General features: G+C 37.2%; 2 protein-coding genes across 3 annotated transcripts in view; one reads left to right on the forward strand and one right to left on the reverse strand.

The window, feature by feature from the left end:
• Window positions 1-7,787, forward strand: part of KMO (kynurenine 3-monooxygenase) — a 37,810-nt gene extending 30,023 nt beyond the window's left edge. The window contains 4 exon segments of the mRNA XM_047076472.1: window positions 6,003-6,104; window positions 6,194-6,253; window positions 7,585-7,716; window positions 7,719-7,787. Coding sequence (XP_046932428.1) covers window positions 6,003-6,104; window positions 6,194-6,253; window positions 7,585-7,716; window positions 7,719-7,787 — 363 coding nt within the window.
• Window positions 7,788-8,398: 611 nt separating this feature from the next.
• Window positions 8,399-17,263, reverse strand: part of OPN3 (opsin 3) — a 45,009-nt gene continuing 36,144 nt past the window's right edge. For both annotated transcript variants that reach the window (XM_047077078.1, XM_047077077.1), the window contains 2 exons: window positions 13,117-13,368; window positions 8,399-10,557 (listed from right to left, as the gene is read on the reverse strand). In XM_047077078.1, the coding sequence (XP_046933034.1) occupies window positions 10,294-10,557; window positions 13,117-13,368 (516 nt within the window). In that variant the 3' untranslated portion in view covers window positions 8,399-10,293. The remainder of the gene's footprint in view (window positions 10,558-13,116; window positions 13,369-17,263) is intronic.

Genomic DNA, 17,263 nt, shown 5'->3' on the forward strand with positions numbered 1-17,263 from the left:
AGAATGAATTTGAAAACATTCCTTTCTCTTAGATTTTTGGAATTTTTTGAGAAGAACAGGTATTAACTCTTCTTTAAATGTTTGGTAGAAGTTGCCTATGAAGCTGTCTGGTCCTGGTCTTTTGTTTGTTGGGAATTTTTTTTTTAAATTTTTGATTCAATTTCATTATTGGTAATTGGTATGTTCAAATTTTCTATTTCTTCCTGATTCAGTTTTGGGATGTTATATGTTTCTAGGAATTTACCACTTCTTCTAGGTTGTCCAATTTTTTGACATCTAATTTTTCATATTTTCTTATAATTCTTTGTCTTTCTGTGGTGTCCATTGTTATCTCTCCTCTTTCATCTCTGGCTTTGTTTATTTGAGTCCATTCTCTCTCTCTTTTTATGAGTCTCGTTAAAGATTTATCAATTTTGTTTCTCTTTTCAAGAAATTGGCTCCTGGTTTCATCTGTTCTATTTTTTTAATTCTTATTTTATTTATTTCTGCTCTCACCTTTATTATTTTCTTCCTTCCACTTTTGTTTGTTCTTTTTCCATTTCTTTTAGGTGTAAGGTTAAGTTGTTTGAGATTTTTCTTGCTTCTAGAGGTAGGCCTGTACTGCTATAAATCTCCCTCTTAGAACAGCCTTTCTGCATCAAAAAAATTTGGGGACCATTGTGTTTTCCTTTTCATTTGTCTCTATGCATTTATTATTCCGTCTTTGATTCCTTGGTTGACTCATTCATTATTTAGTAGCATGTTATTTAACTTCTATGTATTTATGTTCTTTCTAGATTTTTTTCTTGTGGTTGATTTCTAGTTTCATAACACCATGGTCAGAAAAGATGAATGGTATATGACTTCGATCATTTTGGATTTGTTGAGACTTGTTTTGTAGCTTAATGTGTGATGTAGTATGGGGAATTTTCCATGCGCACTTGAAAGGAACGTGTATTCTACTGTTTTAGGATGGGTGTTCTGAATACATCTGTTAGCTCCATCTTGTCTAATATGTCATTCAAAGCCATCCCTTGTTAATTTTGTTTGGATCATCTATCCATTGATATAAGTTGGATGTTAAAGCTCCCTACTATTACTGTATTCCTACTGATTACTTTTTTTATGCTTATATTAGATTCTTTATGTATTTGGATACTCCCATGTTGTTGCATAAACATTTACAATTACTTTATCTTCTTTTTGGATTGTTACCTTTATCATTATGTAATGTTCTTCTTTGTCTCTTGTTACAGTCTTTGTTTTCAAGTCTATTTTGTCCTGTATAAATATTGCTACCCTGGCTTTCTTTTCACTTCCATATGCATGGTAAATGCTTTTCCATCACTTTACTTTCAATCTGCATGTGTCTTTAGGTCTGAAATGGGTCTCTTATAGACAGCATATGCATGAGTCTGCTTTTTTTTTTTTTTAATTATTTTTTTTCAACGTTTATTTATTTTTGGGACAGAGAGAGACAGAGCATGAACAGGGGAGGGGCAGAGAGAGAGGGAGACACAGAATCGGAAACAGGCTCCAGGCTCTGAGCCATCAGCCCAGAGCCCGACGCGGGGCTCGAACTCACGGACCGCGAGATCGTGACCTGGCTGAAGTCGGACGCTTAACCGACTGCGCCACCCAGGCGCCCCGCATGAGTCTGCTTTTTTATCCATTCTATCACCCTATGTCTTTTAATTGGAGCATTTAATACATTTACATTCAAAGTAATTATTAATAAGTATGTATTTATTGTCATTTTGTTGTTTGTTTTATGGTTGTTTTGTAGTTCTTTTCTGTTCCTTCTTTTGCTCTCTTAACTCATGGTCTCCTAGCTTTTGTTAGTAATATACTTGGATTCTTTTCTCTTTATTTTTGTATATCTATTACTGGCTTTTCATCTGTGGTTTATACATAACAAAGTGTGCATATATTTTATATTAAGTCTATATTAAATCTGCATATAAGTCTATATTAAGTTGATGGTCTCCTAAATTTGAGCCCATTCTAAAAGCACTAATTTTCAATCTTCTCCCCCTACCCCACATTTTAAGTATATGGTATCACACTTTACATCCTTTTATTTTGTGGATCCCTTGACTGATTTCTATAGATTTACTTATTTTTACTGCTTTTGCGCTTTCTACTTTTCTTACTCTTGCTTATGGTCTTTCTCTTGTCACTCAGAGAATCCCTTTTTTTTTTTTTAATTTTTTTTTCAACGTTTATTTTATTTTTGGGACAGAGAGAGACAGAGCATGAACAGGGGAGGGGCAGAGAGAGAGGGAGACACAAAATCGGAAACAGGCTCCAGGCTCTGAGCCATCAGCCCAGAGCCCAACGCGGGGCTCGAACTCACGGACCGCGAGATCGTGACCTGGCTGAAGTCGGACGCTTAACCGACTGCGCCACCCAGGCGCCCCCAGAGAATCCCTTTTAACATTCCTTGTAGGGCTGGTTTAATGTCATTAATTCCTTTAACTTTTGTTTGTCTGGGAAATTCATTATCTTTCCTTACATTCTGAATAATAGCCTTGTTGAATAGTGTATTCTTTGCTGGAAGTTTTTTCTTTCAGCACTGTGAATATATCATGCCATTCCCTTCTGGCCTGCAAGGTTTCTGCTGAAAAGTCAGCTCATAGCCTTCTGGGGTTTCCCTTGTATGTAACCATTTTCTTTACTCTTGCTGCTTTTAAAATTCTCTCTTTATCACTATTTGCTATTTAGTTACTATGTGTCTTGGTTTGAACCTTATTTTTGGGGTGCTCTCTGTGCCTTCTGGGTCTTGATATCCATTTTCTTTCCAAGATTTGGGAAGTTTTCAGCTATTATTCAAATAAATTTTCTGCCCCCTTTTCTCTCTCTTGTCCTTCTGGGATCCCTATAATACAAATATTATTGTGCTTAATGGTGTCACTGAGTTCCCTTAGTTTATTCCCTCTAGTGGATTTTTAATTTCAGCTACTGACTTCTTCATCTCTGATTGGTTGTTTTTTATGCTTTCTGTCTATTTGTTGAGGGTTTCACTGAGGTCCTCCACTCTTTTCTTAGGTCCAGTGAGTATCTTTATGATTATTAATTTAAAATATCTATTAGTCATATTGTTTATCTTCATTTAATTTAGGTCTCTTAGTCTGATTTTGTCCTGTTCTTTTATTTGGGACTTATTCCTCTGTCTTCTCACTTTATCTCACTCCCTGTGTCTGTTTCTGTGTGTTAGGAAAGTCAGCTACATCTCCTGTGCTTGAAAGTAGTGGCCTTTTGAAGAAGAGGTCCTATAGTGCCCTGCAGTACAATGTCCCTGTTCACTGGCACCTGATACTTCAGGGTGTCTCCTATGTTCGTTGCCTGTACCCTGTTGTGGCTGAGCCATATTTGCCTTCAGTCCTGTCATCTGCAATGGCTCTCTTTGCCTGTTGTGAGCAGAGTTTTGTCACTGTGTTGTTAGTGGGCCAGTCTGGGGTTACCTTGGGCTTGAGTTGAGTCAGAACAGGTGTTGGCCAGAGGTGTGGTACCATCAAACTACAGGGCTCTCTCCCTGTTTGTCCCATGAGAAGCTATTTTTGATGGGCAGGGCTTGTAGTCAGATCAGATGTCTGCTCCCAGACCACTGCTAGGGCTGCAGTTGGACTGGTATGTGTGGTTATATTCCTCTCTCCCAAGGCAAGAGTCATTTTGGAGTGGAGTTGGCCCATTGGGGCTGCTTGCCACTGCCAGGCTTTGGCACTCATTTGGAAGGACTCCTGCCAAAGGTGTGTTGGAGGGGGCAGGTCTGCAGCAGAATGTGGGAGTGGATGTGCTCTTAGCAAGGTAGGTGGAGAATGTTGGTGCTGCCTTGGTTTCACCAGGTGTCCATGTGTTGAGGCTAAGGGACAGGGGAGGGAAATGGCATGCATCAGCTCTTTTTTTCTTGAAGAAGTCTCCCAAGGATACCTGTCCCTCCAGCATATGCCCTGAGATTACTAAATAAATCTTCACATATTTCCCAGGTATTTTGCAAACTGTTGCTTCTATGATGTGTTGTATATCAGTGGGGATGTTTGTTATACTATCTCTTTAAGGGTGGGGACTCAGTTTCCATTCACCCTCTGGCTCTCCCCCAGTAAAGCCCTCTGATTTTTGAGGTTCCAAGCATTAAGCCCCACTGACTGTAAGAACTCTCCAAGATAGGCCCCTCTGGTTTTCAAATCCAAATGTTATGGGGATGCCTGGGGTGGCTGGTGTAAGGTCTCCTCCTCTACCCTCTCTGTGCCAGCAGTGTCCCTCCCTCCTGCAGATAGTCCTGTGGGTCAGTTTGGCTTCTGGCTGTGTCTCTGCCTTTCTTACTTTCTTTGATGTGACCTCTTCTCTACTGTGGAGAGTCTGTTCTGCCAGTCTTCAGTTAATTTTCTGGGGTTTTTACACTGATGTGGTTGTTATCTGGGCATATCCATAGGACCAGTTCAGCCTAGGAACTCCTACTCTGCCATCTTCCCCAGAAGTCACAAATGTCCTTTAATTTTTCTTTGCCCCAGCCCCATTGCATACATGCTGAATGAGAACAAAAAGAAAACACACACACACACACACACACACACACACACAGAGCATTCCCTATACATGCATGGATTGTGATAGTAGACAGTGACAATGACCCACACACATCATCTCCATCTACATTTTAGGGACATTTAGGAGGTAACAAAGATGAAAAATTATCTGGTTTCAATCACCGATAAATTCACAGGCTTAAACCTTAAACATTTGGTAGAGCTAGTAATATGCTATTTTAATGAAGATATAATTTTTATATGTATTAATGTATTAACATATTTGGAGGAATGAAGAGATAGTAAATGACCTTACCATTCTTAACATTATAAGTTGCAAGTTTAGAGTAGCTTTAAATATTCTTTGGGGCCTTATGCACTGAAAAAAATACGTATATATTAAAGATATTCATGGTCAGAAGATTAACACTCAGAAGAAAAAACACAATTACATTTTGAGCCAGTCACATGAAAAGCTCACAACAAATACTTATGGTTACACTTTTTAAATGATCAAATGAAAAAAATTTCAGGATAAATTTAAAGAAAAGAGTGTAGCTGTTTTCCTTCTTTCCTGAAGAGAGATAAAAATAAAGTGGACTTTAGTTTGAGCAGAATTATTACATACGTAGTGAAGGAAGTTCTATAAGATACCGAAAATCTTCACTGTTGTAACTTGCTTATGTCTTTCTTTATTTTTTGAATCTTACAGACATTTATTTCCTGAAATATGGGCATCACTTATAAACAGAGCTTATGATTAATAACAAATGAACAATAAAAAATAACAAAAAAAATTATCTCACTTTTTCTTCCCTTCCCCTATGCTTATCTGTTGTGTTTTTCAAATTCCACATGAGTGAAATCATATGATATCTGTCTTTTTCTGACTGACTCATTTTGCTTAGCATAAGACACTCTAGTTCCATCCACATTGTTGCAATTGGCAAGATTTCATTCTTTTTCACTGCCAAGTAGTATTCCATTGTGTATGTATGTATATATATATATATATATATATATATAGAAGAATATATATATATATATTCTTCTTGTGTCCTTAAAAATGAGACAGCTACAACAGAATATTTGTTCTGAATATGGAGTAAGTCAAGAAAGACATACCTTCAAGGATCTCTTCTTTCCATGAAGAAGATTACAAATTAATCAGGAAACAATGACAATTAGTCAAATCTTTGGTCCCACAGACTATCCCCAGATCTGACTGAACAAGATTTTTGCTGAAATAGAGTTCCCATATTGCCCCCTGAGCAAAATAGAGTTCTATAACATGTTTTGTGCAATTGCTCAACCTTTTCAAGGTAATGTCTTATACTTTTACTGAAAAGGATTGGAAATAACTGTTAAGGAAACAAGAATTTGACTACTTCGTGTCCAGATTTGCAGTGAATAGGAATGAAGTATAATAATAAGTTGTAGTAAATAAATAAAGGCTATTCATTTGAGATATTCTTTAAGACTCTTACATTATTGCAGATGCGAGCACATGTCAACTCGAGGTGGTTCATCTTCCAAAAAACCATGGAGAGATTTCTTCATGCTATTATGCCATCTACCTTTATCCCTCTCTATACCATGGTAAGGTCTGGATTTAAGACATCTCCTCATTTTATTCTTCTGTTTATCCATTAAAGAATCACAAGAATACTTTTTAAACTTCCTTATAGGTTGCCTTCTCCAGAATAAGATACCATGAGGCAGTGCTGCGCTGGCATTGGCAGAAAAAGGTCAGAATAAATTGAAGTTCATAGTGGTATGGTTATGATTCTTCAGGCAAATACAGAAATGATGTGATAGACACTAAATGTTTGCTTCCAAATAAAAACTATCCTGGGTACACAGAGGGAAAAGTGCCTAATGAACAAAATTACAACAAGAGAAAGAGAAAGAGAAAGAGGGAGAGAGAGAGAGTGAGGGAGTGCTTCTGAAGGGAAGAAATTCAAAAAAGAAACAGATGCTACTATTTCTAAACTTCTTACTTTATTTTAGCAACATGACTACTTTTATTTAGCAAATTGGCTTTTGCTTCTGAAATACTCTTATGGATTTAATTTGTAAAATTGGACAGAATTGAATCACTTATAAAACACAATCTAATTTCAATGTAATGCCATAGTTTATTTTGGGAAGTTGACCCAGAGATGTCACTAAATAGACATTCAGAATTCTGATCTTCAGATTTGGAAATCTAACAACTTTATTCATTCAACAAATGATTTTATTTAACATGTAGAGACAGAGCTGAGCATGGTGATGAATAAGCAACAGCCCCTCTCCTCATGTAGCTCAGAAGCTGGTGAAGACTGGTGGAGAGGCAGAGCTGCCCTGGAGGAGAATGGGAGTGGCCAGGGTGGGTGGGATCCATGGGGCTGGAAGGCAGCCCACAGGTGTGAGGATGGCCAGAGATGCAGCTGGGACGGTAAGAAGGACCTCAAGGATTTTGAATATTATATTGAGGGAAGCAGGGAGACCAATGGAGGCTAATAGATTCAGGTATGGATTTTAGAAAGACTGCTTTGCTGTGTGGAGCCTTGATTGGAAGAAATCTAGATTTATTCTTACAAAGATGAATAAAATAGGATCCCTGCCCTCAAGGAGCCAAAAGACTATTAGGAGAAAGTGACGCCAATGAGAATGCAGGAAACTTAGTGCCAAGTCAATTCTCATGGAGACTTTGTGCAGATTCTGAGCAGTGACTGAGTCATTTGTGGCTTCAGCACAGTACTCTTCTAAAATAACCCTCATAACTCTTTTTTTCTAAAGTATGTGGGGTTTTTTTTCATGGCTATACACAGGGAGACTGCAAAGAACTCTTTATACAGAACACATGGACTCAGTTATTTCTGGGAATGGAGAAAGGACAGAGATAGGAGGAAAGCTCCAAATTCTAGACCTTACTGGTCATTGTAGGCCTTGACCTAGTGGTCATTCAATTAAATTGCTGTTTCAGGTTAAAGAATAAAGAAGAAATTGTATACTCCTTGGTTGTTTAAGAAGGAAGTCTTTTAAGATTTTAATCTCTGGACAAATGAAATGAGACTTCTTGCTGTTTTTACAGGTGATAAATAAAGGACTCTTTTTCTTTGGAACACTGATAGCCATCGGTAGCACCTACCTACTTATGTGCTCCATGTCATTGAGACCCCTGCACTATGTCAGAAGACCATGGGACTGGCTCACTTACTTCCAGAAAACAGGACCTGTTTTCCTGCAAACTCCATGGAGTCACTAAAAGAAATTCCCAATGTCATTAGCAGGTGACATAAAAGGTTCTGAAGTAGCAAATAGTTTAATTTCTTTATAACCAAAACTAAGGATAAAAACCATGTTTCTGTCATCATATTTAATTCACTAGTGCAAGATATATGCCAGCTTACAATGAAATTCAGTATAGGATTTCTCTGTGTTCGTTGAAATTATTGAAAAAAAAAAAAGAAAAAAAAAAAACAATCCCAAACCACCAAAGTTGCAAAAGGCAGTTTTCCTACAACACTACACATAGGTGTGGTCATTCTAAATATAAAAATGCAATGACTAAGATCTCTTTCACTTCTCCAAAAGTAAAACACCAGAGGCCTTGAGGAAGACAGACCACATCCTTTCTTTAAAGGACATAAAGAAGGTCATCATAAGATTGACTCAACACCTAGGACTAAAAATTACAATTTGGCAAACATGTTAAGTTCACTTTTGATCCCCTGGATGGAACTTCTCCAACACAGAACTCAGATTCACGTACTAAAACTAGAAATGTAAATGAGGAATTTGGGGCACTCTAGAGAGTTACAAAATGAACAAATTTTACTTCACAGTCTTCAAAGGCCAGTATTACCTTTTGAAGATTAAAAAAGGGCCATTAATGCCATACTAAGTGAAGACTAAGAAGAGTTTTATTTACAAATTAAATAATATATACAACAGAGTGGAAAGGAAATAAGGGAAGACAGTTTTCATAGAAATTATTCCATCTAAGACTCCCAGAAGCAGTTTACTAACTTGCTATGGCAGAACCAGCAATAAACTTGATTTTGAAAATTTCATTTAGTGAAAACATTTTCTTTGGTCTTCCTTCTTCAATAGGCCAACTGAATTACTTAGAAGTCTTTCAAACATGATTATTTATGTAGATGCTCCACTAAGTGGGAAAGTCATCTAAGAAATAAAAACTAGGCAATACAATAAAATGATTCAGTTTCTGTTTTACATTGTCAAAGAAATCTTTGAGTTCTAATAATCCATGTTAAGTCTAAACAATGACTTATGGGGAAATGGCCTCTTTACTAACACTGAGCATTGATTGTCCAGTAGACTGATTGAAGAGCAAAAGAGATTAAATAATACACTTTATGAGTACTGTTTTACACTTACTTTCACCCCCTTCAAATTAGGTTTCATTTTTTTGCTTGGAACTTCTTTTCTAAACCCAAAACTCTTGGCAAAATTGTGGCAAGTTGTTAAAAAGGATAATCTGGCCAAGTTACGTTTGAAATGAAACAGATGGAGATACCTATCTGCCATCAACACATCCTTCTTCATGTACACCCTCTGATAATGTATGATTTCTTAGATGCTATGATTAGCTTGAAATTCACCATCTTTGCTGTGTGCTTTTTAATAACCCTTCTAGAGCTTGCTTAGCAGCATATTCATCTGAAACTCATCTTTATCATACTGCATATATGGCAAGTCTTTTGTTTTGGAGGAAGCCAGGGCGCTGAATTTCTTTGTCACCCTAGAATTGACTCTGATAAATTTGATTGGTCAAACATAGGATGTGACAGTGATTAGGATCCAACACTACAGAAGATTCGAGATTTCCTAGTGATTTCACATGTGTATGATACAAAGTTATTTTTACAGCTATTTTTGAGCTGTAAATACAGCTAAGTATTTTTGAGAAAAACATCTATGTGCCTTGGAAAATAGTGTCATTTAAAAAAATATATTCAAAATGAAAATTTCCAACATGTTAGAAGTTGATGGTGCCAGATGCCCATCTTGTGCCATAAGTGGTTTTTCATTGTGGAAAGCACCCATTGAATTAAAACAATTTGTCTTGCTCAGTTGTTTCCAGTGGCCAGAAAGCATATGGGCAATTCATACTTCCTGCTGGGCCACAAAAGTTCTGTTGATATTGTGGGGCCCTAGGGTAGGCTGCCCCAAAATATGCCACCATCGCATAATGATTACTTTGAATTCAAGTTATTAAGAAACAGCAAGTGTATAAAAGATGCTCTGACCTTCCTTTGTTCCCCTGAAAGCAGGAAATCTCTCACGCGAAAGATACCTCCCTGCACCAGAAGGTCAGAGGGACATCTGTATCATCAGAGACAGAGAAGTCAGGGCTGAAGAAGTCTACATAAGCAAACCTTGTTACTTTTACTAAATTACTACCCCAGCCCAAATTCTGTTTAGAACTCTACTAACTGAAGCTCCCAAACATAAGTTTCTTTGTCCTGACAATTCCTTATAGATTTATGTTTCTTTGTCTAAAACGTATGAAAGCTGCATGCCTTGCTCATTTCTTTGGGTCTCAATTTTATTACTTGGCCTCCTTGCACACAGAATTAAACTTTTTTTTCTCCTGTTAATCTGTCTGATGTTAATTTAATTCCTAGACCAGCCAGAAGAATCTTGTAGGGCAGAGGAAAATTTTTCCTCTCCAACAATATTAACATAGAATGAGGATTCCAAAACAGTCCTTATAATGGAAGCCTAAAAGTAGTTGTCAATACAAGGCCTTGTCTTTCATTACCACTATTCCTTCCTATAAAGGACGGACTTGGATTACATCAACTTTTGACACACTGGTTTTGTCACTGTCTTCAACTGACAGTGATTCATCACTGGTGATGATAAAAATGATGGAAGAAGAATTAAAAGTCACTTTTTTCTTTGGCCTGTCCCCATCTTTTTGTGACATCACAATGGGTCTGATCTGCATTTCACTCCCATTGGTTGGTAGGTCCTTAGCAGGCCTGTGGCATCTCAGCAGTCGGAAACATAGCAGTTGCAGAAGGGATCTTCGAAACTGGGCAGGGAGAAAATAAAGTTGAATATTAAGGCCCTTAATCTGGATTAACATTCAATAAAATTAGTTGAGTTTAATTTTGGTTGTTCTTTTTTATTTGTTAGCTTATGTGTGTATGGGGTTAGGTGGCAATGCTCAGATGTACCTAAATAAACCTGGAGTCTTATGTTTTCTATTTATTATAATTCTCATTAACAAAATCATATAGGACTATTATAACCTCTATGGATTCGAGTTTCATGCACCTTCTATGAGGGCAACTAAGTCCATTTCTTTAAGGAAGTTTGAACATCAATGCTTTCCACAAATATCCAGTGAGCACCTACTAGGTGATAGCCACTGTGCTACAATTTAGGAATATTTTTGGGCAGCAAAGAATGACAAGGCCCTTCCTGCAGAGTTTACAGTCTGCTGTCTCACTAATTTTCTGTTAACTAGTTAAAGAATTTTTTTTTCTGTCAAGATTACAAAGCATTTAGAGAAAAAATACTACAGTGGAGAATGCTAGCGTTCCCCAGTGCCCATGATTCTTCCCTCTGTCCTGGACACAATGCTGAACCATAAGTTATTTAATTTAACTTTTATCCCCTTTTTTTCAGAGCAAAATACATGGGCTTATTATACATAGGCTTTCACAGATCAGGGAGTAGTAATGAAAATTATGATAACCAGCTACATTGGTTTCTGTCTTCTTTAAACCCCACTTATATACAAGTTAGTATTTAGTTTATAGTTACATTCAAAAATATTTGAGACTATTTCTTCATCAAATTACTGTTTCTTATATCAGGTTAAGTGCTAAAGATACATCATTATAAGGGTTTAGAATATGTATGCCAAAATATGTTTTCCCACATAAATGGTGAGCTCCTTGAAGATAAGGACTATTGTTTAGTTTTTTTTTTTAATTTTTTTTTCAACGTTTATTTATTTTTGGGACAGAGAGAGACAGAGCATGAACGGGGGAGGGGCAGAGAGAGAGGGAGACACAGAATCGGAAACAGGCTCCAGGCTCTGAGCCATCAGCCCAGAGTCTGACGCGGGGCTCGAACTCATGGACCGCGAGATCGTGACCTGGCTGAAGTCGGACGCTTAACCGACTGCACCACCCAGGCGCCCCTAGGACTACTGTTTTATGTATTTGTTTGTTTTTGTTTGTTTATTGTATCTTTTAGACTTCTAGTTCAAAGTGTGCTCCTGGGAACCAGAAACATGGGAACCATGTGGAAACTTATCAAAATGCAGAATCTCAGGCACCCAGCATAGCAAATCTGAATATGCACTTATGTTTTCACAATCTCTCCAGGTGTGGTGTATGCATTTTAAAGTTTGCCAAGAACTAATGTATGACCTATTGGCCCAGAGGAAGAACATAAAAAAACAATTGTTAGGTAATATATTTAAAACGTACTTATTTGCCTGTCGAGGTGGTAGTTCTTAAAATATGGAGGTCTTATACTTCTTCAGAAAATCAGTTATAATCTATCTTGCTAAAAACAATTCACATGTGAACATTCTTAAAAAGTTTTACGACCAAGTTTCAGGGTTCTCATGACTCTCCTAAAGTCAATTCAAGTAATTCTCAGATTGTAAGGACTCCAAGTTGAAATTCTCTGGGTTCAAGTAAACAGTTAATGAAGGCAACATGAGAAAGAAAGATCAGTGAATACAGATCGAAACCATACGAAAGTAAGAAGAGAGAGGGAGATTTAGCAGTGACTATTATAAGGTTAATTGAAAAAATGCCGTTATTCCAAATTCTTGAGCATTAGTAGCCTGAGTAGTTATTATTATCTGATATTAGTGTGACCTGTTAACTTAAAATTCCAATGGAGTAATTAACTATTATTCATAACTTTTAAATTCTCTGATTTTTAAACTTTGCAACTTAGAGGCTTAGCTTCATAGCAATCATAATGAGGGCTTTCTTAGTTATAACTGACAACCACCAAGTCAAAACCTTTCTACCAAAGAAATAAACTTCCCATTAGATCTAGAGGAGTTTCTGAAGCCAGATTAATTTGAGCTACACACTGGCCATGGTATATGAATAATAACCCAACTAATTGTTAATAGTATCTGTAACCCTAAGTGGGGAGCTATGTGTGTAGATTTTGGTATTCAAGCAAACAAGATTGGAATCCAGGCACCAATAATTCCTGGATCAGGCAAATCATTTAACTTCTTTGACCTATGTTATAATTTATAAATAAAGTAAGGAATAGTATTGGTGCCTGTCTCATGGTGTTTTGTAAAAATAATGGGTAACCTCCATAGTACTATAAGAATTTTAAATGAATTTTAACTTTGAACATAAAATGTTTTCTGATAAATGTTAATTTCAATAGATTTTTACTTAAGATCTATTGGTAGATCTTAGAATTTTTACTATTTTCTTTGGGAATATCTTACATTTCTTCCTGAACACTTTAGTTTCCTCTAAAGTTCTTGATTTAGGTTTTTATCACTGAAGCTCTTCTGAATAACCTCTATAAAAGTATTATATTTCCAACAGTCACATATGTATAGTGAAAACAATGAGTTTATTATTATGCTTACCTTTCTTATCATGAAGATATAAATAACTGGATTATATACAGTACTTGATTTAGCAAAGAGATATGAAACAATTGAGACTGTTGGAGTGACCAGGTGTCCATAACCATTAACCACCAAGAAACAGATCACGATATAAGGCATCCAAAAGATCAGGAAGGTAGATATCATTAAAAAGCACATTTTGGCCACTTTCTTTTCATATCTTAAAATCTTAATCACTTGAATTGTCTGAAGATCTTCAACACAACGAAGCTGCAGAAAGAAGAAAGAAAAGGTTGAAAATGAAAGAATCCTTTTCTTATGCTGTTTCAATAATAGATATGCAGACAACAAACCATAATGCTCCACTTCTCAAACCAGGCAGAAAACATGTGATGTCAGTTCTGCCTGGTTAAGCTGGTCTCGAAACTTAACTGCCAGATGAATTCTTGCTGCAAGCTATGGTGACTTCCAACTCCGAGCCAATGACTATTACTACAAAGTGGGATCTGATGGGGACCTTGCTTATGCTTGGTTTCATCAGGACTCAGGTGCAGAGAATGCTTGCAGCCATATCGGTGTAAACTCAGCATATCTGATCTTAATTTATCCCCAGTAAAGGCACTGAGGAACAATGGTCTACAGTCTGAAAGTCGTTCAGGTTTCTTAAAGTTTCCATAGAAGTTCCTTCTATTGTTATTATAAATGTATTATTAGGGGGTGGGGGATAATATTCCTCTACACCAAAATCATGTTTTGAATAAAATAGTTTTTTCTGACCATTCTAAAAGGCTAATTTTGCTACAAAAATACAATTTTTTTTAAATTTAAAAAAGGTATTGTACATACTGTTTATACTTCACATATAATTTTAAACTGGGAAATTTATTGCATTTCAACAAATGTTCCTTTTGAACAACAAATGTTCAAAAGGTGTTACTTTTATTCTAGCATTGTCATAAAAATTAAGGAAAAAAATTCCAAATAAATCAGAACATGTGCTTATAGTATTTAAGAGTATATTTGAATTGATGTAGCTAAATTATTTATACTATCTAAAATTATATTTAGGAAACTATATTCTTAGTAGAAACACATATTCATATCCACAGAAAATGGAAAGGTTAATGGGTAATTAAAGTGATTGAGTTTTTTAAGAGTAGAGGGAATGTGTAGGAGTGGGCGTGGTTGTCAAATGTCTGATACCATTATTTTCTGTGTGTGCAATTCTATTTAAAATTTTTTCATGTTTTGTTTTATTTTTTGAGAGACAGAGAGAGACAGAGTGCAAGCAGGGGAGGGGCAGAGAGAGAGGGAGACACAGAATCAAAAGCAGGTTCCAGGCTCTGAGCTGTCAGCACAGATCCCAGCGTGGGGCTTGAACCCACAAATACAAGATCATGACCTGAGCCAAAGTTGGACGCTCAACCAACTAAGCCACCCAGGTGCCCCATGTGCAATTCTATTTTAAAGGAAACTATTTTATTTAATATGATAGGATATTATTCTATTTTCACAACAGCATTTTTTGGGGGGTGGGTGGGAGATTTCCCCCCAGAGTTTTTAAGAAGGTTGTGGAGTTCTAGTAAAAGCTCTGGATTTGGAATTAGTTCTGGGTCCATATCCCAGATCCACCACTTTTGCCCTCTGTGTGACATTAAGCAATCAATTACTTCCTCTGAGAATCAAGACTAAAGGACATTCAAATGAATAACCTATTAGAGTTAACAGAAGTTGGGTCCCACTTCCATACATATGACTTTGTGGGATTGTTCTCAAGATTATTTGTTGGGGCGCCTGGGTGGCGCAGTCGGTTAGGCGTCCGACTTCAGCCAGGTCACGATCTCGCAGTCTGTGGGTTCGAGCCCCGCGTCGGGCTCTGGGCTGATGGCTCAGAGCCTGGAGCCTGTTTCCGATTCTGTGTCTCCCTCTCTCTCTGCCCCTCCCCCGTTCATGCTCTGTCTCTCTCTGTCCCAAAAATAAATAAACGTTGAAAAAAAAATTAAAAAAAAAAAAAAAGATTATTTGTTTACATTGGAATTATATTTGAAACTAATATACTTCTATGGATTTGTACTTTTATGATACTATAGGATATTAGGAATCATGAGTTTTGGCTCCTCAAAGTTTCAACTAACAAGTAATAAGATGACAGTTCAATCATCCATCCCCAATTCCCCACCACCTAGGGACCCACAGACTCATCTCTACCTTTTCTGGGTAATTCAGTCCCCATCCTCTTACCATTTTTCAAAGCAGAGCCCGCATTTATCATCTTGGAATTACATGTATGCTGCAGAAGTTAATTTAAGGAAAATATTGGGCTATACTTTCACAGTTCCTCTTTGGCATAAGGATATGGTTCTAATGTTTTGGATTATTTGGGTTTGTATATGTGAATATACAAACATATTGACATATTTGACATATTGACATATTTGAATATGTCCATGATTATTTTTCATTTATCTCTTTTTTTTCCTCTCTGTTTTATCATTATCTATTCTTTCACTCTATTCTTTCAATATTTTCCAAATAAAGAGCTCTAGTTCATGTCTCGCCCTATTTGTTCAATCATTTGAGTGTATTTTTCAAAACTGTTGTGGATGAAGCAAAAGCACATGCACAGTTGAATTTGTTCTGAAGGATGAACCACTTAAGACGATTCCCCATGTAGTCCCAGTAAAAGTGTTCTCTCCCTACACAAATAGTGCTTATTGATCCAGACACCTGCAGATTTTCAACAACTTCACTGTGAGTCCTCATTCTTATGTGAGAAGCTATTTCTCCATCGCTGCTATGCATCACACCTCTGGATAAGGAAATAGAGGTGATTATGGTGCCAGGTTCTGAGTGGAGAATATTGCTGTCTAGAGTCAAATCTCTTTACCCTTGTACCACTTCTCCTTCCTATGAACACTGCCTGTAGCTCATTCCAAAAATAGTCTTTGATCAACTATTGTTCCAGCTATAGGTGAAAACTTAAAGACTGGGTCTCTGCTTTTAAGGAATTCACTGTATGCTGAGGGTGACAGCACACATGTTACTTCCGTAGGTGATACATGCCATGGAGGAGGTGACCAGAGAGGGATATGGGAACACACAAGATGAGTAACTGATTCAGATATGGGTAAGGGCTAGAAGATCCTGAGCTCAGACTTCTGAGGTGAGTAGGAGGCAGCCAAGTAAGGTGGGACAGAATGTTCCAGGGAAAGGAAACGTGTCAAGGCAAAGAGGTAAAAGAACCCATGTTAAGTTCTGGGAACAAGAAATATTGCACTTGGCTGGAGCCTGAGGTTGCAAGAGGGAAGGCATATTAAGAAATAAAGCTGGACATGCAGATAAGAGATGGCCTTGCAGGACCCTGGTAGTCATACTCAGGGGCTTTATATTTTTAAATCATAAAGGTAGGGGAACCTCTAAAGGATTTTAAGCTGGGAAATGACTTGAGAAAATTTGTATTTGAGAACACCTACTCTAATGGAAGTGTATAGAAAATGGATTAGATGAAAGCAAGAATAAAGGAAGAAAAACTAGGTCCCCTTTGAATTGAGTCTGTGGCAATAGGAGAAGGGATAAGGGACATATGGAAAAATATTTGAGGTTGAATAGATGAAATCGATAATTGGTTGGGTGTAGGGGAGACCTGGATGAGGAATAGTCCAAGATTTACTCTATTATTTTTGGCTGAGGAATAATGACCAATGCGGAAGCAGCAGATCTAGGGGGAGGGATGACCAATTCGTCTTCACACACATAGAATCTGATGAGTCTGGGGGCCATTCCAGTGGAGATGTGCAATAGGCAACTGACTATGGGATCTGACAGAGGTCAGAAGAACATCCTGGGTCAGAAATAGAGATTCCAAAGTCACCAAGCTATTGTTAGAAGGAGAAATCCTAAGAGCATATGAGATGCTGAAGGCCAGTGTGTAGTATGAGAAGAGGGCTAAACACAGAATGCAGGTAGGCCTATGGGAAGCAGCCCTTGGCAGAGACCTAAGAAGATGGTCCGGAGTCAACAATAACTATAGGAGAGAATGGGGTTCTAGTGGAGGAGAAACCATAGTTCGGTGGAAGTTGTCAATAACATCACAAGTGTTAAATGCCACGGATGCCAGGAAAAAAATAGAAATGTGCCCATTGGAACTAACATTTGGTATATTATC

This window comes from Lynx rufus, unplaced genomic scaffold (genome assembly GCF_022079265.1).
Source record: "Lynx rufus isolate CCGP_SWC_20201006 ecotype Redwood Valley unplaced genomic scaffold, mLynRuf1.p SCAF_15, whole genome shotgun sequence".
In the NCBI taxonomy this organism is placed as follows: Eukaryota; Metazoa; Chordata; class Mammalia; order Carnivora; family Felidae; genus Lynx; species Lynx rufus.